The 25,181-nt window shown below is 50.8% G+C and overlaps 7 protein-coding genes across 7 annotated transcripts; 4 read left to right on the plus strand and 3 right to left on the minus strand.

Moving 5' to 3' along the window:
• Positions 1-723: 723 nt before the first annotated feature.
• On the plus strand, positions 724-6,553 carry CONPUDRAFT_54354 (Sec63-domain-containing protein; the record flags this gene model as incomplete). The annotated part of the gene is made up of 20 exons (XM_007769193.1): positions 724-1,132; positions 1,204-1,371; positions 1,416-1,531; positions 1,598-1,705; positions 1,753-1,831; positions 1,883-1,896; positions 1,953-2,074; positions 2,140-2,228; positions 2,276-2,388; positions 2,437-2,529; positions 2,584-2,666; positions 2,720-3,149; positions 3,200-3,254; positions 3,314-3,512; positions 3,565-3,698; positions 3,763-3,900; positions 3,964-4,025; positions 4,086-4,163; positions 4,295-5,247; positions 5,299-6,553. 20 exons carry the CDS (start codon positions 724-726, stop codon positions 6,551-6,553), a joined length of 4,698 nt encoding a protein of 1,565 aa, XP_007767383.1.
• An 89-nt stretch (positions 6,554-6,642) lies between these two features.
• CONPUDRAFT_89836 (PLP-dependent transferase) lies at positions 6,643-8,376 on the minus strand (the record flags this gene model as incomplete). The annotated part of the gene is made up of 9 exons (XM_007769893.1): positions 6,643-6,765; positions 6,815-6,869; positions 6,920-6,993; positions 7,045-7,316; positions 7,367-7,460; positions 7,517-7,658; positions 7,709-7,898; positions 7,956-8,194; positions 8,249-8,376. 9 exons carry the CDS (start codon positions 8,374-8,376, stop codon positions 6,643-6,645), a joined length of 1,317 nt encoding a protein of 438 aa, XP_007768083.1.
• A 445-nt stretch (positions 8,377-8,821) lies between these two features.
• Positions 8,822-12,313, plus strand: CONPUDRAFT_72656 (uncharacterized protein; the record flags this gene model as incomplete). Its single annotated transcript, XM_007769321.1, has 13 exons — positions 8,822-8,868; positions 8,921-9,375; positions 9,426-9,475; positions 9,702-9,810; positions 9,858-9,997; positions 10,055-10,416; positions 10,472-10,666; positions 10,712-11,049; positions 11,095-11,543; positions 11,586-11,602; positions 11,700-11,936; positions 11,986-12,146; positions 12,198-12,313. The coding sequence occupies 13 exons, from the start codon at positions 8,822-8,824 to the stop codon at positions 12,311-12,313; spliced, it is 2,676 nt and encodes an 891-aa protein (XP_007767511.1).
• Positions 12,314-12,333: 20 nt separating this feature from the next.
• On the minus strand, positions 12,334-13,721 carry CONPUDRAFT_165017 (uncharacterized protein). Its single transcript, XM_007769894.1, has 4 exons — positions 13,296-13,721; positions 13,020-13,221; positions 12,765-12,961; positions 12,334-12,709 (listed from the first exon to the last, which is right to left on the minus strand). Exons 1-4 carry the CDS (start codon positions 13,472-13,474, stop codon positions 12,490-12,492), a joined length of 798 nt encoding a protein of 265 aa, XP_007768084.1. The 5' UTR covers positions 13,475-13,721; the 3' UTR covers positions 12,334-12,489.
• On the minus strand, positions 13,699-14,958 carry CONPUDRAFT_165018 (uncharacterized protein). The gene is made up of 3 exons (XM_007769895.1): positions 14,603-14,958; positions 13,903-14,547; positions 13,699-13,841 (listed from the first exon to the last, which is right to left on the minus strand). Exons 1-3 carry the CDS (start codon positions 14,924-14,926, stop codon positions 13,824-13,826), a joined length of 987 nt encoding a protein of 328 aa, XP_007768085.1. The 5' UTR covers positions 14,927-14,958; the 3' UTR covers positions 13,699-13,823.
• A 1,051-nt stretch (positions 14,959-16,009) lies between these two features.
• CONPUDRAFT_53473 (P-loop containing nucleoside triphosphate hydrolase protein) lies at positions 16,010-18,698 on the plus strand (the record flags this gene model as incomplete). The annotated part of the gene is made up of 8 exons (XM_007769123.1): positions 16,010-16,416; positions 16,468-16,744; positions 16,795-17,641; positions 17,699-17,963; positions 18,192-18,306; positions 18,357-18,393; positions 18,447-18,532; positions 18,585-18,698. The coding sequence occupies 8 exons, from the start codon at positions 16,010-16,012 to the stop codon at positions 18,696-18,698; spliced, it is 2,148 nt and encodes a 715-aa protein (XP_007767313.1).
• Positions 18,699-20,270: 1,572 nt separating this feature from the next.
• Positions 20,271-25,075, plus strand: CONPUDRAFT_136917 (multidrug resistance protein 4). Its single transcript, XM_007769896.1, has 23 exons — positions 20,271-20,529; positions 20,581-20,769; positions 20,824-20,917; positions 20,971-21,084; positions 21,131-21,449; positions 21,504-21,511; positions 21,567-21,599; positions 21,650-21,774; positions 21,828-21,916; positions 21,970-22,059; positions 22,111-22,177; positions 22,229-23,057; positions 23,124-23,329; positions 23,382-23,542; positions 23,596-23,643; positions 23,694-23,747; positions 23,804-23,890; positions 23,940-23,987; positions 24,040-24,081; positions 24,129-24,179; positions 24,234-24,527; positions 24,586-24,618; positions 24,673-25,075. The coding sequence occupies exons 1-12, from the start codon at positions 20,290-20,292 to the stop codon at positions 22,409-22,411; spliced, it is 1,551 nt and encodes a 516-aa protein (XP_007768086.1). The 5' UTR covers positions 20,271-20,289; the 3' UTR covers positions 22,412-23,057; positions 23,124-23,329; positions 23,382-23,542; positions 23,596-23,643; positions 23,694-23,747; positions 23,804-23,890; positions 23,940-23,987; positions 24,040-24,081; positions 24,129-24,179; positions 24,234-24,527; positions 24,586-24,618; positions 24,673-25,075.
• Positions 25,076-25,181: the final 106 nt, after the last annotated feature.

Consider the following 25,181-nt stretch of genomic DNA (forward strand, 5'->3'; position numbering starts at 1 on the left):
TGTCATAATCTGACACTTGACTTGTTACTGACTAACGTGTTTAACGGGGTAAACTTTGTTGATGGGGTCCTACTCTCCTACTCTAGGCATTGACAAGCCGCTCGTCAAGCCAAGAAACTGTGCGACTCGGATTTGACGAGCCAGCTGAAGCTTATGCCGCTGTGGCCGGAGAAGTGTAGCAAGTATGGCCTCCTAAACAGGAGTCGGCTATTGAAAACCTTAGAAACTACACTTTGTCGAACTTCAACGTTGTCAACGTTCAACCTCAACTGAGTTATGCAGACAAGTACTAATACTGCAGAGTCGGAAGGGCGGCGAGTCTTAGAGCTTCCGATCTCTTCCGATCCCTCTATGTGCACTTCGGCTAGCGCAGATCAGGACTTCGGTACTTATCACTGTGGGTCTCAAGCCGTTTGCCACATGGCATAGCCAGATGTCACAAATCATTACTTAATAATGTCACATCACGTTCGCGTCGGACCCGCGTTCTGACAATGCTTGACTTGGCGCTGGAACTTTGCCTGGCCAGTGACAGCCGGGAGAAATGCGAAACTAAATTGTTTGTAGTTCATCAGCAATGTCGTCGTTCACAAAACATCTCCAATTGTTAACTTCCGAATCCAACGATGATCGGCCAGGATCCCGCGATTCCAAGTTTCTTCGCGATGAATGGACCCGGTTGGTGAATTAGTTTCTGTACCTTGACGAGTCTCAATGGGGCGTATGAAGGCAAGCCACAGGTGGCTCCTCCGGTCTGTACATTTATTATCTCACGTTTGGCCACTGGTAGAGGCTGAGAACGTATTCAGGACCTTTGGTAGATACCAACCCACTCGCCGACGAAGTCAATCACCTTTCCGTCCTCGACGCATTTCAGGGGTATGTTTCAAAGGCTTAGAGATCCTTACTTTCTTGACCCAGTGTGCAAGGTCGGTCGCTTCAACAGGTGCCCTAGACAGTCTCCTCAGCAAACACAAACTTGGACCTCTTCTGCCTAATATTCTCGAGGCATTAGCGTCACCCAAGTCTGATGATACAGTGTCCAATGAACTCGTTGATATCATTGGTTTCGAGCATGTCGATATAGTGGAAAAGCTAATGAACAAGCGCGTTTCTCTCACAGACGAGGTATGTCAACCTAGTCACTGCTTGCTGAGCCTCACCATTGGACGATGCTCCAGCTGAGCAGATACCTTGCCCAAGGTCATGTAAATGGTTCGGGTATTAGGCCCCACCATGTTACAGTGGGTTCCTCTGATGATCCGGTAGACGTTAGCCTATCACACGCGGATGCACGTCGACGAATCGAGGACACGTTAAGGCAGAATGCTACACGTCCGCTGTATACTGGTGTTGCAGTCAGTATATCGTGTTTACGATATTCCCCCACTTAAAAGCATTGTTCCTGCAGCAAGCTGCGCCAGAAGACCTGCCCCATATTTATACTTCGTCAACGTCTGGAGGAAAGCTACTATCCCAATTCGGGACAAAATATGCACAACTCCAGGGAACGACGAGGATCCAAAACGAAGTAAGTTGCGGTGTTCTACTGCGGCCCACAGATAGATTATCTGCTGTCTTGCTTACATTGGGGAAGGATTACGTGGAAGTTATCTTGCCCGCTGCCAGACCTATCCCGCCACGCACAGCCGAAAGGTCGGTTTTGATCTCTGAGCTGGACGAATTGGCCAAAGGATCTTTCCCGGTATGGCAACATGAAATCACACCGCTCGAAACCTAACGCTTGGACAGGGTTATACAAGTCTCAACCGCATGCAGTCGATAGTTTTCCCGACAGCCTACGGCTCCAATGAGAATATGCTCGTCTGTGGTAGGTGGTTTGTTCAGGATACTGTGTAAATATATTGATTCCCCTCTGAAGCCCCGACCGGAGCAGTGCGCCCCCCTCTTCTTCTGGCATGGAAAGTCTGCTCATGATGATGCGCTTCTAGGGAAAAACAGATGTAGCTATGTTGACCGTTCTCCGTGTTCTGAGTCAGAACCGGACCATCGCACACCACGGATCGCGGATTGCTCCCTCAATCGACAAAAATAGCTTTAAGATAATATATGTGTAAGGTCTAAGTTTAGGAGATCTCAGATAGAACGCAGAGGTGCTAATCGAGTGCTTCATTGTAGTGCGCCTATGAAGGCACTCGCCTCTGAAATAGTTCGCAAGCTTGGCAAACGCCTTCAGTGGTTGGGGATCCAAGTGCGAGAGCTTACTGGTTCGTGGCGTCTGGTGTAATCAGCCCAGTGTTCTCATCTTTTTTAGGCGATATGCAACTAACAAGGAAAGAAATTTCCGAAACACAAATTATCGTGACTACACCAGAGAAATGGGACGTTGTCACTCGAAAACCGACAGGCGAAGGTGAACTTGCATCCGTGCGTAGCCCCCTCTATCCACGGAGGTGTTAATAACCACCCATCTAGAAACTGAAACTCCTAATTATCGACGAAGTTCACCTTCTGAACGATGAACGAGGTGCAGTGATTGAAACCATTGTCGCTCGGACCTTGAGACAGGTGCGCCAATTAATGACTATAATCTACCGCAGCCTGAAAGCATGTCTTTTATAGGTAGAGTCCACACAATCCGTGATCCGTATCGTTGGTCTTAGCGCCACACTACCCAACTATCGCGATGTCTCCGATTTCCTTTGGTACGATGGCATGGCAATGCAGAGGCAAAAAACCCCAGCTGATAGTGTGTTAGCGTTCGTCCGCAATCAGGTCTCTTCTTCTTTGATTCTTCATTCCGGCCTGTTCCCTTGGAGCAACATTTCCTCGGGGTGCCAGGTAAACCGGGAAGTCCTCAATCCCGCAAGAACTTGGATCGGGCTGCCTATCTGAAAGTTTCGGAACTCGTTGAGCAAGGACACCAAGTGATGGTTTTTGTCCATTCTCGAAAAGACACCGTAAAAACCGCAACGGACATGAAGGAGACAGCTACTATTGATGATAAACTTGACCTATATAGCTGTGAGGACCATCCTCAGTGGGCACTGTTCAGAAGGAGCATCGGAGAATCACGTAACAAGGAAATGAAACAGCTGTTTGACCACGGTTTTGGTATACACCATGCAGGTATGCTTCGCTCGGATCGAAATTTGATGGAGCGTATGTTTGAAGCCCGTGCCATCAAGGTATTCATTGCTAACACTTACTACTCCGCGCTTCTCTAATAATGGCACAGGTCCTGTGCTGCACTGCTACTCTTGCCTGGGGTGTTAACCTCCCCGCGCACGCTGGTGAGCTTCCCCTTGTATGAGAATAAAGGAGATATTGATGCTAAACATGTTCTTCGCAGTTGTCATCAAAGGAACTCAGATTTACGACAGCTCCAAGGGATCGTTTTCAGACCTATCAGTCCTTGACGTTCTGCAGGTCTTTGGTCGCGCTGGTCGGCCGGGCCTCGAGACAAGTGGGGAGGGCTATATTTGCACAACAATTGACAAGCTGGACTATTACGTCCAGGCTGTCACCTCTCAGCATCCCATTGAATCTCAGTGCGATATTCTTAAACTCACTCACTTCGATGCTAAATCAAGGCGGCTTTAGGTTCACATCAGGTATGACCGACTCTTTGAACGCCGAGATTTCTTTGGGTACCGTGGCCAATGCGGACGAGGCAGTACGTTGGCTAGGATATACTTATATGCTTGTCCGTATGAAGAAGAATCCTCTGCAGTACGGTAAGGGATGGCTGATGCGTTTGAGGGCGTTTGTACTGGTCTCACCTGTTCTCTTCCTGACAAGGGATGGGCTGGGAAGAGCCAGCTGAGGATCCTGACCTTGGAAAGAGGCGACTGCATCTCGTCGAAGTTCACGCTAAAAGGCTCCAAGCTGCAGGAATGATCCACATTGCTAACGGCCACGACTACGTGATCTTAGATCGTGGTCGCATAGCCGCAAAATATTACATCAAATGCGCTACAATGGAGATGCTTGCGGAAAAAGACAAGTTCAAGTCCGCCATGACTGAGGCGGATGTTTTCGGTCTCCTCAGCAAGTGTTCGGAGGTTAGCGCTATTATCCAATCCGTTGGCGACCTAACGTGATGGTCTTCCCCCGTATACAAGTTTGAACAAATCCAGCTCAGAGAATCCGAAGGTAAAGAGCTGAAGCGTCTGCAAGACATTGTTCCATGTGACGTTGAAGTAGGACCCTTATTCTCTTTCGTTTCACGTAAGAGTAACTCTTTGATCAGTCTACCAAGGATACCAGAGACGCGAGGGTGCACATCCGGGGCGAAAATGTCCACACCAAAGACTCGAAAGCGAATGTCCAGGGCGACGGTGTCAATACCAAGGACGCAAAAGTGAACATTTTACTACAAAGCTTCATCTCAAGGCTGCAAATCGAGGATTTCGCCTTGATCTCAGACATGGCTTTCGTAGCTCAGAACGGCGGTCGTATTTGCAGGGCTCTGCTGGAGCTAGCCCTTAGCGCGAAATGGGCCAACGTAGCAGCGGTCCTCATAGGGCTCTGTAAGGCTTTCGAAAAGCAAATGTGGCCATACGAGCATCCTCTAAGACAGTTCGATCTCAAGGCCGATATCTTATACAATCTCGAGCGATATGACAAGGAGGAGCGTTATCCTACCGAGCTCGCGCTTATGTCCGCCGCGGAATTAGGAGAGCTTGTCAGGCTCAACGAGCGCCACGGTGAAGCCCTTTTGAACGCAGCTAAGCAATTCCCTTCTCTGCAGATGTCCTGTCTTGTCCGGCCCATCAGCTCCGACGTTCTCCGACTTGTTGTGGCCGTCACACGCTCGTTTGAGTGGACCCCTCGTTTGCACAATCCTATAGAGCCTTTCTGGCTATGGGTTGAGGACAGCAGCGGTACTCACATTCTACAATCAACATACCTCACGTTTAGAGAAAATACTCGTGCCCAACGTGTCAATTTCATCATCCCGGCCCCCGAAAGTACTGTTGACTCCTTTGTTACTTTACGTATATTCTCGGACCGCTGGTTAAGCTCGGAAGATGAATCCTCTGTCGACTTGAGTTGTATCCATCTACCAACTGAATCTCAGGTTTACACTCCTCGCCTCAATTTGCCATTCCTGACTCCCTCAATCATCGAGGAGAAGTTATCTAAAACCATGGTTTCTCGGAATATACGGGAATTCAATGCTATTCAGACACAGGTTTTCTGGAGTTTAATGCACACACAGATGAATGCGCTGGTCGCTGGTCCTTCAACCTGTGGCAAGTCCTTCATGGGTAATCTGTTGATGTGGTAAGTATCTCATATACTGAAATCAAACGTACGGCTTACGCAGTCTAGCACCACTCTAATGCACTCAGCACCGAAGTCATGGGTCCTGCTTGTATCCCCTAAGAAGAGTACTACTGCAGACTCTATCTCAGGGTTGTACAGCATAGCGAAGGCTGCGGATATAAATGTGGAGCAGCCACAAGGGCACGCTCTCTTTGAAGCACCAAAGTCCAAGGTCATACGCGTTGCGCTTGCAACCGCTGTCCTAGAGAATGTGATGGCTGTAATTCACGAGATCTCCCATCCGCCAACCCTTGTACTTTGTGAAGATCTGGATCAGCTGGATTCATCATACGAGCTGGCTGTATCCCTCTTGCGCAACTGTCTACGCTCCTCTCCTACTAGGTTTGTCGGATTCTCAAGGTCTCTTAGCGACCCCTCAGACGTGGCCGCCTGGTTAGGTGTCGATCCCTTGGGACTACACAGTTTCCGGGCAAACGACCGTGAACAAGAGCTAAAAACTACGACCCATACATCTTCCATACCCTATTCGGGGGCGTTGTTCAAGACCATGGTGAAGCCGGTGTTTGCTGCGATACAAGGCTCCACACCCGCTATCGTCTTCGTGCCCTCTAAAGGTCATTGTCGATCATCAGCGCAAGACCTGATTGCCCAATGTACCATCAACCTCTTTGTGGAGACGGCCTTCCTTCCAGACTCCGTATCACCGCATTTTCTCGAAGACCATCTAGCTCGCCTTCGGGATGGGTCACTCGTTGACTTCGTTTCTCGAGGCGTTGGCATCATCCACAGTGGTATTCTCAAAAACGACCGGCGGATCATGCTTGAGCTCTATGCAGAAGGCATAGTTCGTGTGTTGGTCGTCCACCATGAGTGGTGCTGGCAGCTGCCTGTGCGCGCCACGACAGTTGTGGTGATGGGCACACAATACATTCACTTCGACGACCAAGGTTCGGAACGTCAGCTTCGCGACTATGACCTGGTCACGCTTGCGCAGATGCAGAGCAAGGCCATCCAACAGTCTGGCACAGGGTTCTTCCACCTGTTCTGCTCCGCTGAGGACCGCGACACGTTCACGCGTTTCTTGAATGTCGGCTTACCACTCGAATCACAATTGCTTGAATCATCCGAGTTGAGGATGCTCTCTGGTTCCCTAAAACATTGCAGCAAGCAGGACAAGGTCGATGTCCTTTCGCACACGTACCTCGCACGACGCATTATAAGCAATCCAACCTTTTACGACATGCCTCGGAACATCCCAGACGAACTGCTGTCTCGAATAGTGGATAAATTGGATCAATAATGTAGTCTATGTGAAACATATTGACGCATGGGCACTTATGCCCTCAATATACAAAGTGAACAAATCAAAACATTAGCAGTGCTTTACATTTACTTGATATACTTCGAAAGCCCCTGCAAACGCTCGCTGGCATGCCTGAGAGTATCGATGTCTTTACAGAAGGCAAACCGAGCAAAACTCTCGCCAATGCTACAGTGCTCCTGGCAGTAAAACTGGTGATAGATGAGTTAGCGCTCACGTCGACGTGAATCTGTTACTGACCTCGCTGACTGGGATAGAGGACACGCCGAGCTCCATGGCAATGAACCAGCACGCTCTGCAAAACATTATAAGATGTATGTGTAGGCAATGGCATGGAGAACTTACTTGAAGTCTCTGCCCCGGCCTTGGACGGACTCAGGGAAGGGAAAGTCATCGGGGATATCGACTTTCGATATGTCCTTGACGAATGTGAGCTGAGTTGATATCTGCTTTGAAAGGCATAAACGTACAACAAGGACGAAGTAGCTGCCTTCTGGGTGACTGTACTTCAAGCCAAGATTGGTGAATGCGTCCAACAGGACATCACGCCTGTCCTGGTACTCCTTGAGTTGTTGCTTAAAAAAGCCACGTTCCGTAGCCTGCTCAAGCCCAGCCGCCGCCGCTTCTTGGAGCGGAGAGTTGGTGCAGAAGACGATCCGGGTGCAGGCAGCTAAAGTGGGCTTGATGATGGATTCCGGGGCAATGAGCCAACCAACACGCCAGCCCGTAGCAGCGAATGCCTCTGCAATGATATTGAGCTAATGAAACTAGGACCAGGATGATGATTCTCACTTCCTGCAGACAAAACTGTGACGGTACGGTCCCACATGCCGGGAAGAGTTGCTATCCGGACATGCTCCTTGTCGTCAAACACGAGACAGTCGTACTAACCAAAGATAAGGCTCGTCATAGCAACAATGACGGCGAGGGCATTCAACTTACCACCTCATCTGCCATCACAAGAAGATTGAACTCTTCGGCGAGAGCAGCGATTTTTTCCAATTCGTCCCGAGTGAAGACCTTGCCCACAGGGTTATGGGGGGTGTTGACAATGATCATCTTAGCTTTGGGAGTAATCGCCCGCCTGCAGCCAGCGTGAGATGCCTGTACAAACGTGTCGAATGGACAGCATACCGAAGTTCATCGAAATCAATCTTCCAGTTGTTGCTTCTGGGATCTGATCCGTCCGTGACGGGATGAAGGGGAACGTACACGGGTTTTCCACCGTTGAAGGTCACGGAAGGAAGATACTGATCGAAGAAAGGCTCAAACATGATGACTTCGTCGCCGGCCTCGAGGAAGGCAGCGAAGACGGAATACTGGCCTGAACATGTGAATCAGTCCGGCTGATCAGTGCAAACGGCCCTCCAAGTGGACGCACCTTCGTTGGCACCACTGGTCACGATGATCTCTGACTCGACATCCAGAGTCCGGTTGAAGGACGGGCTGTAGAAGTTCCTGATAGCCTCACGGAGGCGTATACGGCCCTTGGGGTGCGAGTAATGGTTGGCAATAGTAGACGCGAGGGCTTCCTCTGCGGCATCTTTGACCCACTGAGGCGGGGGGAAGTTCATGTAACCTTGTCCAAGGTTAATGCAGTCGGCGGGGAGGTTGGCAGCACTAGAGAGATATCAGGTCGAGATGATTTCGGGAATAAGGATGGGCTGATCGTACTTGTAGATGGACCAGACATCCTGAGCGAGCGCTCTGCCCTCCTTGAGGCGAGAGGAGAAGGGGATGAGGTTGGAGCGATCGAGCTTGGAATGGCCGTTGAGGGCGGTAGAGGAAGTCGCTGTAGCCATGAATTTGCGGGAGGAGGTGGACGGCCTGAAGAAAAGCGAGGTGAGGGGTGACCGAAAAGCCGATGACGGAATCATGCTATATAGCCCGAGGAAAGAGGCTCCTGATGTTTGCCATGCCTCTGATGCAAGATGCTGGGGGAGTCGCGGATTGTCACGCTAAATCCGTTTATCACGGCCGCAGGACAGGAGCGCCCTCCGCCACCGCCGTCGGGTCAAAACAAACTGCGAGAGACCATCGACATCCACCGCACCTTATTGCTATCTCAGTCTCATGCGGTTTACTACAGTATATTATTATGACTTGCTTATCGGCACTGCGTTAATCACGCATCACGGCATCTGCCGATATCATTCCCACGACGCATGCAGGGACCTCTGTGGGGACGAGACTTTCGAATTCTTGAATTCGGAAGCGCGTTAACCGTCGCTGGTAGACTGAGAGGCTATGGTCAGCCCTCCGCAAGTCAGTCTCCACCTCGGCACGATCGACGAGTACGCACACAGCTCTCTTATCTTCCGTGTTCTCCCCACTCACCCCACCCAGGTCCTCCGCTCCAGATTCTCCCACCACCAGTACCGCGTCTTCCCCTACCGAGTTCCGCTATCCATCCCAAGAGTCAGAGCAGCCCATTGCACAAGACAACGATGACGAAGACGAGCATTTTGTGTACCCGGGATCTGCACACGACGGATCAGTGAACGCCGAGGTGTCTCAGTCCGATCCGCAGGCGCCCACCGAACACGTCCAACCCGCGCAGCCCTCCCCGCCTTCTCCCCCTGCAGTGCAGACTCAGCCACACCCTTCCCCAGCCCAGCTAGAGGCTCTCTATGCCGCAGCTTCATCAGGAGATCTTGTTCTGCTCAAAAAGCTTTTCAGGAATGCTCTCAAGAACGGAGAAATAGAAGCTTTCGCGCTTTCCAACGACGCGTCTTCCCGCACGGGTCTGACCGCTCTCCACGCTGCAGCCAGTCGCGGTTATCTGCAGATTGTTCAATGGCGTAGGTTGACACGATATTCACACGTGTTTGCCATCTAACCATCCTTCAAGTGGTCGAGGATTGTGGTGCCATACCAGACCTTGAGGATCGGGAAGGAGAGGTCCGTAATTGTTTCCCCGCTGCACGACACCCCCGTACTGAATCACTCTCAAGACTGCTCTGCATAAAGCAGCTCTCAATGGTCATCTCCCAGTGATATCCTATCTTCTTCCTGATAGAGCCTCTGTTCACGCCCGCGATGCCGATGGCTGGACGGCCTTACACAATGCATGCTCAAAGGTCACTTACGCATCATCGATGTTAAACCAGTTGCTAAATCATTGCAGGGCTATCTGGATGTTGTCAGATACTTGTTCGAGCGTGGAGGGGCTAACACAGAAATCGATGGTGCTCGAGGTGTTGATGTGCGTAGCAAAGGCGGTTGGACCCCTCTGAGTAAGCCCAGAAACTCTTCGATCGGGCCGTGTTGATGACGTTGTCAGTGAATGCGGCTTCGAAGGGTCACTTGCCTGTGGTTCGCTATCTTCTATCCAAGCAGAATGCAGATCCTCTCGTCCGCAACAACTGGGGTGAAACTGCCTACGATGCCGCTGCAGCAGTATTTGAGGTTTGGATCTGCGAGGTAAATTCTTGAGAACATGTCTTTGAAGCGTCAGCTGGGCTAACAAAAGTTGTGAAGATCCTCCAAAAGGCAGAAACCCAGCAATGGCGTCGCTCAATGGTACCTTACAACGTTCTAGCAGTTCACACCACTGTACCGCTGGTGTTGTATGAAAACCAGCGCTTGGATGCTAGACTGAAGACTCTGGCAGTGTCTGGAGGCAAAGCCAAGTTTTCCACAACAGGTCTAGGTCGACAGGGGCGTAGAGCTCCTTTCGAGCTGAGGCTGCCCCACCGTGACGAAGAGACTGGTCAGGAGCTTGTACCTACCTGGCGGAGTGATGTTCAGTTACCGTTAATGGAGGAGCCTTGGGTTTTGCCACAACAGAAGCCGAAAGACAACCCCTCACTGGAGGGGGCGGAGAGGAGCCATTTTTGGCTGTAAGGGAGTCTGCTCCGTTTGTTCGTTCGGCATCACTGAAGGGCCATTTCATAGCTCCGATTGGACTCTTGAAACATCACACCCTGGTGTCCATGTAGAAGACGGATGGCAGTACGCGCATTCGTTTAATGCCCCTGAAGACAGCTGGACCGCAGAGCAGCCGCCCCAACTTGAGCAACTTTTGAACGGTTCTAGTTCAAGCTTGATTGCTTCAGGGATCAACGGATCGGCTAGAGGCAGTCCGCGGAGGTCAGTGTCTGCTGGTAATAGCCCTCAAACATGGGTACGTCGTAGACGTTGGGTTCGCGTCTTGCGCCGCAGGTTGGACGTCTCTCCCATGCCTTTCTTGCAACCGGACGGCGCCTACTATCATTTGGCTGCCGATGGCACCCTAATTCCGTATATAAACGATCATCAAAGTGAATACGACGATGGCGATGGCGATGGTCAAGAGTTGCGGGCAATGCCATCTAATATGATGTCTTCAGCCCAAGATTATGTTGCTCGGGCACGCTATCTGGTAGGAAATTCCCGTACAGCTGAAGCCGGAGAGAATATGTCGGCCGTCGAAGTTAGACGTGCTATTGCGAAGTTAGAGCGTGCTACGTCTGAACTACGACAAGGCATCCTAGGTACTGTTTTCCAAGGGCGTCTTGACCTTTGCTAACGTTTCTCAGCTGATGATGATGCCGAGCGCAAGACTCAAGCAGAAGTGCTACTTAACGCTTATAGCAGGGAGCTTGAGCGAAGGAGGCTCTCCGCAGGCGCACGAGGCTTGTTAATAACCGATTCCGAACCCGATGAAGCAGACGATAATGATTCGTCGGACGAGGAGTTCCATTACCCTGGGTACTCACCGCCTCCCACGGCCCGAGCACCATCCTTGCACTCAGTTTCCACGGAAGTAACGTCTCGACCTGGGGTCTCGAGGGCACCAACCGATCTCACGCTGCATCTGACCTTGTCTCCTGACTTCCGTGTACCGACTCACGAAGCACCTCAAAAAGTAATGACGCCACGATGGACGCAACCAACACCCCATTCACTGCACGCGCAATGGGAACGCGATGAAAGTGTCGCAGAGTGCAGAGATTGTCACCGCCGCTTTACTTTTTTGCTCCGACGGGTACGTACCTGGTTCTTTTTGATTGACTAAGTGCTAACCCAGGTTCGCAATGACAGCATGTAAGTAATTTGGCTTGGACACCGAACCATTCCTAACTCCCGGATAGCACTGTCGCAGATGTGGCCGAATTTTCTGTGACCGTTGTTCGTCTCACAGGACGCTGCTAGACCCTTCAGACGTTGTCCATGATCCTTCCATACCTGAATCTACTGCCTCGACATCGAGTCACAGAGTCTGCCAGAGTTGCTTCGACGAAGTGAACGCGAACATACCGGGGCGGTTCACCTCTTCAGCCATTTCCGCAATGGAACGTATTGTCATTGACGAAGGAAGGCTGATGGTTCCGAGGTCACGTTCACGGGAAATTAGCTCTCAGCTGAGCGACTTGGCAGAGTACGTCGCTCATAGCCCCATTCTGTTACCGTTGTTGATCCTCCTGCAGATGTCCAGTGTGTAATACAGGCCTTGCGGAGCTTGGCTCTGCTGTTGAGCAGGAAAAACACGTTAAAAACTGCTTGGATGGAAGTACCGGAGCAAGTCCACAGACTGCGAAATACCTTGTCTATAGGTTGCCCGCGGAAAGCGCTATGATTGGTACCGAATGTAAGCTGAAGAGGACACTTGCTACGACATCACCTTACGACCGCATTATAGGTGTCATCTGCTTGGAAGAATTTGCGGTTGGCAGCACAGTTGCTCGCTTAAACTGCTTATGCAGTTTCCACAATGGTAAGATACATTTTCTTCCTTCGTCGAGTGCGTTTGACTAATACCGTCTGCAGCGTGTCTTGTGTCATGGTTACAACGTGGAAGGAACTGCCCCGTCCATGCCCGAGATAATTAAGCGCTATAGATAGTTTACATACCCTTCTAATCGACTTACGTGGATATCAATTTAAACATATAGTACAGTTGTATGGCTACAATTCGTGCATAGTATGAATGACTAGTCGACGTTGTTTCGAGGCTCATAAAATGTGCTATAGCTGTAAGGTACTCGGCTTTCGTCAACCCGAATTATGTTTGAGAGATCTTCTTCGTCGGGCTCGATGATATTTTGACCCTTGATACCGCCATCTTGATCATCTTCAAACCAACCAGCTGGGTCATCGTCCGAGTCATCATCATCCATATCCTCTAGGTCTGAGTCCGTTGGCTTGTAGTTCCTGCTCAAGTGTTAGTGAACCACCCCTCATCGGCACCTATGCAAGCCGCACTCACATGAATGTCCACATTCGAGCTTCCGTTTCTTGTCTGCTCAGCTGTTCTCCCTTGATAGGCAAACCTATACGACGCTTCTTCTCTTCTGCTCGCTGTCTTCGGTCTTGGTCGGCAATATAAGCTTGGCGCTCTAGGTCCATAGCCTCTTGTAAGCTCAGCGACCCAACATGTCTATCCGTGTTGTTCTTTATCGGCGCCTTTGTATGACAATGAGCTCTTAGTATGTGAGATATTGAGAAGAATCGAAATACATACATATTTGGACAGAGCGCGTCGTTTCGCGTCTATTGCTTTTGGTGCGGGGACCTCGTCTACATTCATGACGTCGTCTGAGTTGATGCTGGCCTTCTTGATCCCGCGCCGGATGCTCTCGACGCCTTCAAGCTCGATAAGGCGGGCCTCGATGGCCGCTTGCTCGGTACTGAGGCGCTGGACGAGGGCAGAGGTAGATGCGGATCTGCGTGGGGATATCCTCGTCAGCTGGTGCGATAGTCGAGGACCAACGAGCGCGTTGGATGCGTCGGGACATACGGTGAGGCAAGGATGTTGGCATTCCGATCGTAGCGGTCGTGCAGCTCGCGGAGGGTCATCTGTGTCAGCGGCTTGGCTTTGGGTTTAGGGGGTGCGATGAAACCTGGAGGGACCGCCTGCTTGCGGGCCCTCGAAGGGGACGTTGGAGATGTTGGACTGCGCTGTCTGCTGTAAGGCATGGCGAGATGGATGGAAACAGGATGTGCTAGGTTAAGGTGAGCTCCTGACGCTGCTTATGAGTGCTTGGACGATGCTGCGTCACGTTGCAATTGCTGCCTTGAAGCGGAATCAGTTCTTGACAATGTCGCTTCGGTTAGATGCCCTTTTCCTTTTTGGACCACTCACGCATTGTTAGCTACCTGCCAAACTCAATGGAATACCTCAAACATGTCGTTCATTCTCTGCAGACTATAACGTTGTCAAAATACCCAAGCAAATTACAGTACATCGGATATCGATATCGTCTATCACACGTCCACCTCGCTCGCGGCATTCACTTTTTCTTAGCTTACAATTGAATCCGATACCTCACATAAACATGTCCCCCTATGAATCAGCCAGTCAACCAACAATTCAAACATGGGTTACAAGACAAAAGGTTGCTCACCGCTCCTGGGGGCATAAACTCATCATTATCTGGGTCATTGAAGTTACCGGGCGGCCGGGGGCCTCGTCGAGGCATCCCACCGAATGGAGGGTTCAAAGGCCCAACAGGGTCAAACCGCGCACCCGGAGGTGCTCCCATCGGCGGCAGGTATCCATCACCACCCCATGGCCCACGTAGCTCTCCTCGTCCTCCAAACATGGGATGCTCTGGTCCGACGAACATCCCGTCGCCACCATTGGGCCCAAACAGCGGAGGCGGAGCGAAGGGGTTTGCGTGCCCACCCAGAGGATCCAAATCTCGGCGCCCTATCTCAAGAGGGTTTCTGGGCTGCGTAAGCGGGGGTTGATAGGGAGGTATGTCAGTCTCGGGCCGGCCAGGGGGTTGCTGAGCACGAGGGGCGTTGGATGGCTCTGGTCGTTGAGATTCCGCAGACTCTTGTACCTCCGTATAGCCATCCTTGCGCAAGCCGGGAACGAGTTTTTGAACAATCTTCAACTTGAACTGTGAAACGAAATCCGCTATACGGTTCGAGGAAATAAATCCGTGGACGAGTGGAGGTTCATCTTGAGATGCCAGATCATGTGGATAAAACGAAGGAGATACGAAATCATCGGTAGAGATGTCGAGAGACGACGCCCTGTCGCTCTAACAAGTCAAAGCTCAACGAAGGTGATTACGTATTTAGGGGCTAATTACTCACCTCGAGGGCAATAGCATTGATCAAAGTGCGCTGACCGAGTTTAATGATCTTGATGAGAAATTCCAAGCTGCTTTGATCATGCCTGTAGCGAAATGTGCGGTCCACTAAGCCACGAGTATTCCAGTCTTCAGGCAAGACATTGTTTTGGTAAGTCGCCGGAGGTGAAGTGTCATCAAGTGCAATCAAACGGAAGGCAAGGGCAGACAAAATTGTGTGTACGAGAGCAGCAATTCCATCATGAGTAGATGTCAGCTTTTTGTTTTCTCCTGGAAGAAGTGTTTTCAGCAGACTAGTGAGTGCAGCGGGATCGAGCAAGTCCGTCATAGGGGGCAGACGTAAGTGTGTCTGAAGTCATCACCGCAGCCACTAAGAAGGGAGCATTAGTCAGCAGCCTGGGAATCTAACAAGACCAAATAACATGCCGCTCATCCCACCGCTCACCAGTGTTTCCTCTCGACTGCACGTGCATTTTCGGGAAGATGGCTCGACGTGACCGGTCGTACTCCCCAGAGTCAGCCAATAAAAGGGTAAGACCATCATATCGCTCCAGGTCTCCTTCGCCGACGAGGAGGTCTACCCAAAGGCCTAGCAGGAGATACGACGATGACTGGGATCGTGACAAGGATAGGGCACGGGAAAGAGACAGGGATAGGCCCCGGGATCGCCATCATGATGACCGTGATAGGCACCGCGACGACAGAAGAAGAGACGACAGGCGAGACGACCGCCGCCGCTCTCGTTCCCCAGACCGCAGAGACCGCGAGCGTCGCCGCTCCCGCTCTCCCGATCGCAAAGACCGCGAAAAGCGACCTCCATCACCCGTCAAGAGTCAGACAGAAACTCCGGTTGCTACGCCTCCCCCAGAAGATGACAAGATCAAGGCCAGAAAGGCCAAACTTGAAGCATGGAAGAAGGAACGCGATGCTCAGAAGGAGCGTGACGCAAAGAAGGCGCTTAATGAGGTAAAGGCCAAAGCCAGAGCAATAACTGGTAAATCTCCTTCAAGTACGTGCGTCTCTTGACTGTCATTGTTTCACGATTTCACACCACTTGATCCTTGCCCTCGCAGCAACGACCCCTGCCGTGCCCTCAAAGACCGGCGGCCAACTCAACCGTGCCGCATTGGGGGGTCTGGGACTGAAGGGGCTTCCTATCAAGTCCGAGGTTCTGAAGGCTTCCAAAGGTGCCGTGGCAGTGATGGATGATTCAGAAGAGACTAAGCGTAAGCTTGAGAAGTTGGAGGACATGCCCGCCGTCGACATGACAATGGCAGAAGGCGAAGCTAGTGTTGGCGACTTGGAAAATGATAATGACGACGAAGAAGCCAACCAGATAGACCAGGCTATCAAGGAGAAGGCTGCCGACGCCATGGATGAGGATGACGACGTTGATCCGCTCGACGCGTTCATGAGTGAGGTGAAGGAAGAAGTGAAGAAGGTTAATGCAGAGGACCTGGTGAAACTTGGTGCCAACAGTCGTGTCCGTCTCGACGACCGAGTGGCGGAGGATGCCGCAGAGGACGTCATAAAGCCTAATGAAGAAGACGAACTCGATACAACAGAACTCAACCCGGAAGACATATTGGCGCTTGCGGCGAAGAAGGCTAAGAAGAAGGACATAGCTGCGGTCGACCACTCGCGCATCAACTACGAACCCTTCCGCAAGGAATTCTATATACCCCCACCTGACATTGCAGCCATGTCTGACGAAGAGGCAGACTTGCTCAGACTTGAGTTGGACGGTATTAAAATCCGTGGCGTTGACAGTCCAAGACCTGTCACAAAGTGGAGTCACTTTGGGCTCCCGGCGAGCTGGTGAGTAGCGCATATAAAAGACCATTCCTCATGAATGACAGAGTCGGACAGCCTAGATGTCATCAAACGACTTAATTATGTTGCACCCACGGCTATTCAGGCACAGGCTATTCCTGCGATCATGTCCGGCCGAGATGTTATTGGTGTTGCAAAAACCGGGTCTGGCAAGACCATTGCGTTTTTGCTTCCCTTGTTTCGGCACATCAAAGATCAGAGGCCACTTGAGCAGATGGAAGGTCCACTTGCCATTGTCATGACGCCTACTCGAGAACTCGCCGTTCAAATCCATCGAGAGTGCAAGCCATTCTTGCGAGTGATGAACTTGCGTGTACGTGATTTGTCCCCATTCAGAATCCAGTCATTGATTTGTTCTACCAGGCCGTATGTGCTTACGGTGGTTCGCCCATTAAAGACCAAATCGCTGAGCTAAAGAAAGGCGCCGAAATCATTGTATGCACCCCCGGTCGGATGATCGACTTGTTGACAGCAAACTCCGGCCGCGTCACGAACCTCAAGCGAGTGACATATGTTGTACTTGACGAAGCCGACCGCATGTTCGATATGGGATTTGAACCCCAAGTCATGAAGATAATCAATAACATTCGTCCCGACCGACAAACAGTACTCTTCTCCGCTACGTTCCCCAAACAAATGGACTCCCTTGCTCGTAAAATTCTACACAAGCCCCTCGAAATCACTGTTGGTGGTCGATCAGTAGTGGCAGCAGAGATCGAACAGATCGTTGAAGTCCGCCCGGAAGACTCCAAATTTAACCGTCTTCTGGAAATCCTCGGTCAAATGTACAACGAGGATCCAGAGTGCAGGACTCTCATCTTCGTCGATCGTCAAGAGGGGGCCGACAATCTCTTACGCGACCTTATGAGAAAAGGATACTTGTGCATGTCTCTTCATGGTGGCAAGGACCAAGTCGACCGTGATTCAACAATCGCCGATTTCAAATCCGGTGTTGTGCCCATCGTCATTGCCACCTCTGTTGCCGCCCGCGGTCTGGACGTTAAGCAGCTCAAGCTCGTCATCAATTACGATGCCCCCAATCATATGGAAGACTACGTCCACCGGGCAGGGCGTACTGGCCGCGCTGGTAACAAGGGGACCTGCGTTACGTTCATCACGTCTGAACAGGAGCGATACTCTGTTGATATCTTCCGTGCCCTTAAGGCAAGTAATGCGGAGGTTCCGAAGGAGTTGGAAGAGCTTGCCAATGGTACGATTATCGTTGATCTTGAATCATGAGCCCCACTAACTGATCCCTCTTGCCCAGGATTCTTGGAGAAAGTCAAGACAGGAAAGGCTCAAGTGGCTGGCTCGGGCTTTGGTGGCAAGGGTCTTGACCGGCTTGACAAGGAGCGCGAAGCGAAAGACCGAGCCGAGCGCCAGGCTTACGGCGAGTCAGAGCAGGAAAAGACGCAGGAAGCCACGGCCGCGAAAGAAGGTGCCCCCGCGGCTAGTGGTACCGATGAAATGACCTTTGGTAACTTCAAGGTGGAAGTCAAACGTGGTCCCGCTCCGGATTCCTCAAAGGGCTTGTTGGGTGTGGCTGGTGCTGCCGCTGCCGCCAGACGTCTTGCTCATGCCAAGGAGGAAGAGAAGATACAAGCATCCATTAAGGCTGCGGAACAGGCTGCTGCTCGAGCAGGCAAAGATACCCCCGCTCACAAGCAAGCCCTCAGCGTGATTGCCAAACTGAATGCGCAAATGAAGGCTTCCAAGCTTGTGTTACAATCTCAAATTCAAGCCGAAGAAAACGGTCTTAGGAAGGCACCTGTCAATACTAATCCAGATGCGACAGAATTCCATGCTGTTATACCAATCAACGACTACCCCCAAAAGGCGCGTTGGAAAGTCACAAACAAAGAGACCATGGTTCAAGTAAGTCATCGCCGTGCATTCTGATTGGATGGCTTGCTGATTTCGTATAGCTCATCGACATGACCGGGGCATCTGTTACTAACAAAGGTTCGTGGCTTCCCAGTCTTTGGTGAAACTTGCTCTAAAGTCAATGGTAACAGGTATCTACTACGAAGCCGGAAAAGAGCCACCTTCCGACGGTCCACCCAAGCTGCACTTACTTGTCGAATCAAACGAAGAGTACAGGGTAAGCTCTGCTATGATGACCAGGATTGTCACCGTGGCTAATCCCTTTCTAGGTTGAACAAGCCGTCCGTGAAATCAAACGGCTGCTTATTGAAGCCTCCGCAGCCGCACTTCAGGCAGAAATGCGCAACCCTACTGCAACAACTGGCAGATATAGCGTCGTATAGTGTACGATGCAACCTTCATCTGCTTTAATGTGGCAGGTTGTTTTGTCCGTGGTCAGTGAGTTGAGCTCGGGAAACTGGTGTCCCTTGCATGTCGTGATTGAATCCCCGATTTGCTTTACTGTGTATTCTCTAGAACGTATAATACTAATTCCATACTTCACCTGCGAATTCAGGTCCATCTACATGACCGTGTCTTATGGGTAGCACTTTATGCATGAAGCCGGACGGTATGTACATGAATTTCAGAGATGTAGCTAATCGATTAGTGTCAGGTTAGTAAGACATGTATGTCAAAATAACATTGATGTTAACAATTTGAAACCCGAACAGAAATGCTATCCCGACGTTTTCCTATGGGATAAGTACCGCTGTACGAACTCTGAGTCCTACGAAATCGGAGCCAAACAGGAACCCATGCGCGCAAACAGGGGTCAACCGAGGAGGACAATTTCTAAGTTGTTGATCTGATCATGGGGGGCGCGGAGCTAATACTTAGTAATTGAGGCTGTTGCGCTACAGTGTGCTATACAGTATGTCAACTTGTCAGCTGTGAGCCAGCTTCCGAGCCAACCTCGTAGTACATTCTGCACTTACTTTGTACTCACTAAAACCAAGTATGATTAGATTTCGTACCGTAAAGCGCGGCATGGTTGGGTCACGGTCATGTAGTTCGTTAATTTCCCGATAAAATTAAATAAGGGGTTATACGTGGCGAAGACTATCCGGTATACGGAGATTGATCTTCGCATAGGGCCGATACGCCAATCACATGAAGTCAGGTGTTTCAGCGGTAGCTTGCATCTCGAAAACAACCGACATGAGGCTAAGCCACAACTAGAATCCGAATCAAGTACTACTAATGCCCTCTATCGATCCTTTCATCAATATTTGAGCATGCGGTCAAGTTGCCACCACATAATATTAATATTGTCATTAATAGCCCTGGCGGTGACGCGTAGTCCCCTTTGTGTAGCCGTCTCACTGCACTTTTATGAGGATGTTACAGTATATGTGATGCTTATATACTTACATATGCTTCTTCATAGCCTAACTGAATACTGAGCGGTAGGGAAAGACCGAAGGTGTGGTTCCTCGCGCGCTGTTCCTCGGAATCGGACTCATTCGGCGAGTTTTGATGGTACTAGTACTTAGACCTGCTTAGACTTACCTAGACCCACTAAGTAACCGCGCTTCCGACCGGTTCTGCTCATGTCCAACTCGTGTCTGGTATGCAGGTTGACAAAGAATATGAGACATGGCACGGCATAAATGCAAGCTTCAAGTTATAGAAGAAACATTGGAGATAAGTCTGCCCGTTTTTCCTGGCCAGCGATGGTGAGTGACATCTGGTGGAAGGACGTAGTGGGACGCCGGGCATGACGCTCTTGATATTGGTTGCATTGAAGCCGGCGGTGTGTGCCTCGGGCCGAATTCGGTTCTATTGACAGGATCATGCTCAGGTCATGTTTGCCGTATTGAGTTGGTATCGTCATTTCGACAATGTCAATGGGTAAGTTGTATATAAAGATCCCTCGCCAAATGACCCTCCGCTTGCTCTCCGCTGTCCCACCCTGCGTTGACCATCATCCAGATGTCCGCTCATGAGGCAAACGAAGTGGCATCGGCTGCGACTTCCACCACTCACGTCTCCGGTGAGCAGTCGACTGTTCAAGCCGCACCCGTGTCCCAGGGCACTTGTGGGGAGGGTGAATCTGCAATTCCGGCCGACAAGGTCGAGGAAAAGATAGAAGCCCGGGAGGAGGATTGGGAACATGATCCCATCAACCCTCGTAACTGGTCCTTTTCGAAAAAATGGATCGCTGTGTCTATCGTTGGTTCTTCGCCCTCCTCGGTTACATTTACTGTCTAATTAGCTATCCAGGTGTCTGCTTATACCTTTGTGTCCCCGCTGTCCAGTTCAATGATGGCGCCCGGCCTGCCCGACCTTGCCGAAAAATACAATGTCACCAATCCCACTATCATCGCTATGTACCTTAGCATCTTCCTGCTATCTTTTGCACTTGGTCCATTGTTCCTCGCACCACTGTCGGAAATGTACGGCCGAAAATGGGTGAGTGGACTGGCTTGATCTACAGGAACATTGTTGGCTGGAATGTGAGAGCAGGTCCTCCATGGTGGAAACATCGGCCTTCTTGGATTCAATATTGGCTGTGCTCTGGCCCCGACCTCCAATGCTTTCATTGCCTTCCGATTTTTGAGTTAGTTGCCTTATTGCCTTATGATTATACCCGTTGACGTCCTTGTCTTATAGGTGGGTTTGCTGGGAGTGCCCCTATTGCGTGTGGTGGAGGCGTCATCAGCGATCTATTTTCCGAAAAGGACCGCGCTTCTGCAATGGCTATTTACAGTTTGGGACCGCTCATAGGTAGGCCATTTCTTGCCTCCTTAACATTGGGCGCTCATATGTGTAGGTCCCGCTGTGGGTCCGATCATGGGAGGGTTCATATCCATGACCATCGGAGTGCAATATGTATTCTATGTTATAGTCGCGTTTTGTGGCTTAGCTACGGTTCTTGCCATACCTCTCAGGGAGACTTATGCTCCTATCATCCGCCTTCAACGAGACAATCAGATTGGCAGAGACCTTGAGCGGGCTGCTGCCGCTCATCCTCACCTCTCAGCCAATCATGAAGGCAACAAATGGCAATATCTCTGGGCTAATTTGACCAGGCCGGCCATCCTCCTGACGCGTAGCTTCGTGTGTTTCATCCTGAGTTTGTATATGGCTCTGTGAGTCTTCCCACTGTCCTTGGCATTGATGACTACTCACATATGGTTTATCAGGATGTACGGTGCGTCGAGGTCCTATTGTCTTAGTAGGGGGAGAAATAACATGAACATGAACAGGAATATACTATCTCATGTTTGCGACATTCCCAGGTATCTTGCACATTTTAACTGTAGGGCTGTTTAGTCTAACCTCTTGTCAGACCTCTTCAGCGGAGAGTACCACTTCAACACGGGCGTTAGCGGTTTGGCTTACATCGGTCTGGGTTTGGGTTTCCTCCTTGCTACTCTTTTCGGAGCCCATATTTCCGACAAGATTTATCTCAACGTAAGTCTCGTCTCATCAGCGTTTTCCCCCCTGATTTTGACGTTCTCGTATAGTTGTGTAACAGAAATGGAGGTAAAGGCAAACCAGAGATGCGGATTCCCTCTTTGATTATCGGGTCCTTCTTCGTGCCCATTGGCCTCTTGTGAGTAACACGGTCCCAGCATACAAACTTCTTGCTTCACGAGGACAATACAGCTGGTACGGTTGGTCTGCACAGGCCAGGATACACTGGATCATGCCTATCATCGGTACTGGGATCTTTGGATTTGGCCTGATGACTACCTAGTAAGGTTTCCGTTATTTCCTACGGGTTCACGCTCATAGCGTTGGTTGAAGCTTGCCCATCATGCTGTACCTCGTTGACACATTCGCTTTCGCCGCGAGCGCCTTGGCCGCCGCATCTGTGCGTTTTAGCTTTGCCCTTTGCAGCGAAAGTCTGATTTTGGGTTACTAGGTTTTCCGGTCCTTGCTCGGGTTTGCTTTCCCGCTCTTCGGACAACAGATGTACGCCGCCCTGGGCTATGGAGGTGGTAATTCGCTCCTTGCTGGACTCGCCATCGTATTAGGCATTCCGTTCCCAATTTGGATATACTATTACGGAGAGCGTATCCGTGCTCGAAGCTCGCTGGCACGCTGACCTCTAACGCAGTCGAGAAGTATACAGACTGGTCACCGGGCTAGCTGAAAACATGGCGGGAACTCTCCATGGATTGGGCAGCCATCCATCACTCAGCATGAGGGACATATTTTTACATTTACCTTACGAGATATACGTTGGCATTTATTTGGGATGTTGTGGTTCTTTACGCGAGCTGATCCTCACTAGTAGTAGGGGCGTAATACATGTACACATGGAGCTTCATAGATACGATATAGAAGGCCTCACGTACGAATGCATTTTACTATTGGACTGATGTGTATGCATAATTGAGAATGATACCAAGAAAGGCGCAAAATATCACCGAGATAGACCAGCACTCCGCGACTTGGTTTGAGAGCTGCCAAACCCATTCACCCCACCGACATCTCCAATGCGACGCTCAACTTCGGTTACCTTACCCTCCACCTCCCTGACAGCGCCATCGATCCACTGTAAGCTGTCCAGGTGGTTGCTGAGAATTTGGGATATTTGTGTCATGGGGTCATCAGGTGAAGATTGTGAGCTCGACAGCCCATTGGCAGGCCCAGAGCCGATTGAAAGGGCATTCACGGAATCAATCATTTGCGTGAGCGAACTCGAAAGGTCATCCAAGTGGCCGTGGAGCTCAGTCGCCAACATGAAACTGTTGTTTGGTGCGCGTGCGATGAGGTGAGATACGGGCAATAGTTCATCTCGTGGAAACACGAACTTTTTGTCTCTCTCTGTATCTGCGGGGCCTGTATCCAGAGCACGCAAGCTACCCCCTTGTCCACCCAGTATCTCGTGAATGGACCCCTCGTATGCACCAAGAGTAGCCAAAAGATCTTTTTGTTGTAGCTCCACATGATCGAGAGACTGTTCGATATCGTTTTGCTCCCGCTCCACATTAAGTACATGATTGTACAGTGTGGCAAGCTAGAAATGTGTTTAGCTGCGTAGATTGCATGCGTGTAAGGCGAGGACAAACATTGTTTCCATTTTCCATTAGAGCACGATCCCATACAGCAACTTCGCCAGCGAACTTGTTAAACTCCTTGACATGGTTGTCCAGATCCGTGGACCATTTATTGACGATCTCTTCAACAGATTTGCCTCTCAAGACGGAAGGTGGAGGCACCACTATTGCTGCTGGTGGGAAAATAGTGAGCTGCATGTTAACAATCTGGCTCGCGGACTCATACATTTATTGCCATCCTTTGAGGTTGATGTAGCTGTGGTCGCGCCTGCAGCTGATCGTGGACATTAATGAGATGCTTCATTTCCACGGCACATAACGTACCCGGCTGCGTTCCTGCGGCAGGGGGTTTGAAGCCCAGCAAAGTTGTGGACGAAGCTGGATTACTTTTGTAAACACTGTGAACGAAATGGGAGTGTATTGGCCGTATTCACCATCGGGTTTTGCCGTGTCCTTGGTCCCGAATAAGCTGGGAGCAGCAGAAGTATTGCTCGAGTCTTTGGACCCCAGTAAGGTTGAGCCTGAGGATATACATGAGGCGAGGGCCGAGCCGAGAGAAGGAAGACGCACTCGTGTTTGAAGATGAGTCCTTTGCGCCAAACAGGCTGGGGGTGGTGGCTAGACGTCCGAAGTCAACTAAAAAGAGCCTACAACCTTGAACTGTTCTTACTTGAACCTGCATCTTTCGTTCCAAACAAACCGGGAGTGGCGCCTGTTATGGTCAAGTACTATAAAACAGTAAGGTGTTGTTTATCTCACTGGATGTACCATCGGTTTTGTTTGCGGCGCTCGCCCCGCCGAAGAGGTTCCCTGAAAAACATCTGTGTGAGAGGAAGGCGACGGAAAGCAGTTTTAGTAACCCACCCATTGATGTTCCACTTTTTGAAGCATCCTTATTGCCACCCAGCGAAAATCCTGTCGACGCAGAAGCGTCCTTATTTGCCCCTAGCGAGAACGTCGTCCCAGTAGAACCGGCCGCGGGTGCTGGTGTCGATGTTTGTGGGGTTCCACCCGGCTGTGGTGTTTCGGACTTCTTGCCAAAGATGGTGGCGCCCCCAAAGAGACCTCCGCCAGATGCAGGGGTGGTAGTTCCTGACGCAGCGCCTTCGGCCGGTTTTGAGAAGCCACCAAACAAGCTAGTACTTGGGGCTGCCGTCGCTGACAAACCGAGTACTCCGTCAAAGGAATATGCTAGCGAACAACAATGGATTCCTACCACTCGGTATTGAAGATGTTGGCGCGCCAAGTGCTATCAAGAACTGAGTTTAGAACAGAGAGTCGTATGCGAGAGGAACAATCCTACCACTGGTCTTAGCAGCATTCGAGTCAGTGGGTTTTGAAAGCCCGAATAGACCAGACGACGGTGCTGCTGGTGTCGTCGTAGCAGGCGTAGAGAATGCACCACCTGAGGCAGGCTGACCGAACAGACCAGGGGAAGGATTGGACGTAGTTGAGCTAGCCGTCCCAGCAGAGTTTGAAGCAGCAGGGGTGCTGGTCGTGTTTCCAAAGAGATTCGTTCCGCCGGAGCTAGGAGCACCGAAGCTAAATCCCGTGCCAGTACCACTTGTGCCAGTTCCAGCTCCACTGCTACTGGTAGTGCCTGAACCGCCTGGTGTCCCAAAGGCGGGCTTGTTCGTCCCACCAAAGCCTGCAAAGGCGTTTGACCCAGGGGCAGAGGAGGTGTTAAAGTTGAATCCGTTCATGGTCGAACGCGGTAGAGTAGGTATAACTGAACTCGAGGCGAACGCGCGAGAAACAAGTCGGTACACGTGATCCGTAACGCGCAGGTGGCGAGCGCGGCGCGACTTTCCG

This window comes from Coniophora puteana, assembly GCF_000271625.1.
Source record: "Coniophora puteana RWD-64-598 SS2 unplaced genomic scaffold CONPUscaffold_5, whole genome shotgun sequence".
Taxonomy (NCBI): domain Eukaryota; kingdom Fungi; phylum Basidiomycota; class Agaricomycetes; order Boletales; family Coniophoraceae; genus Coniophora; species Coniophora puteana.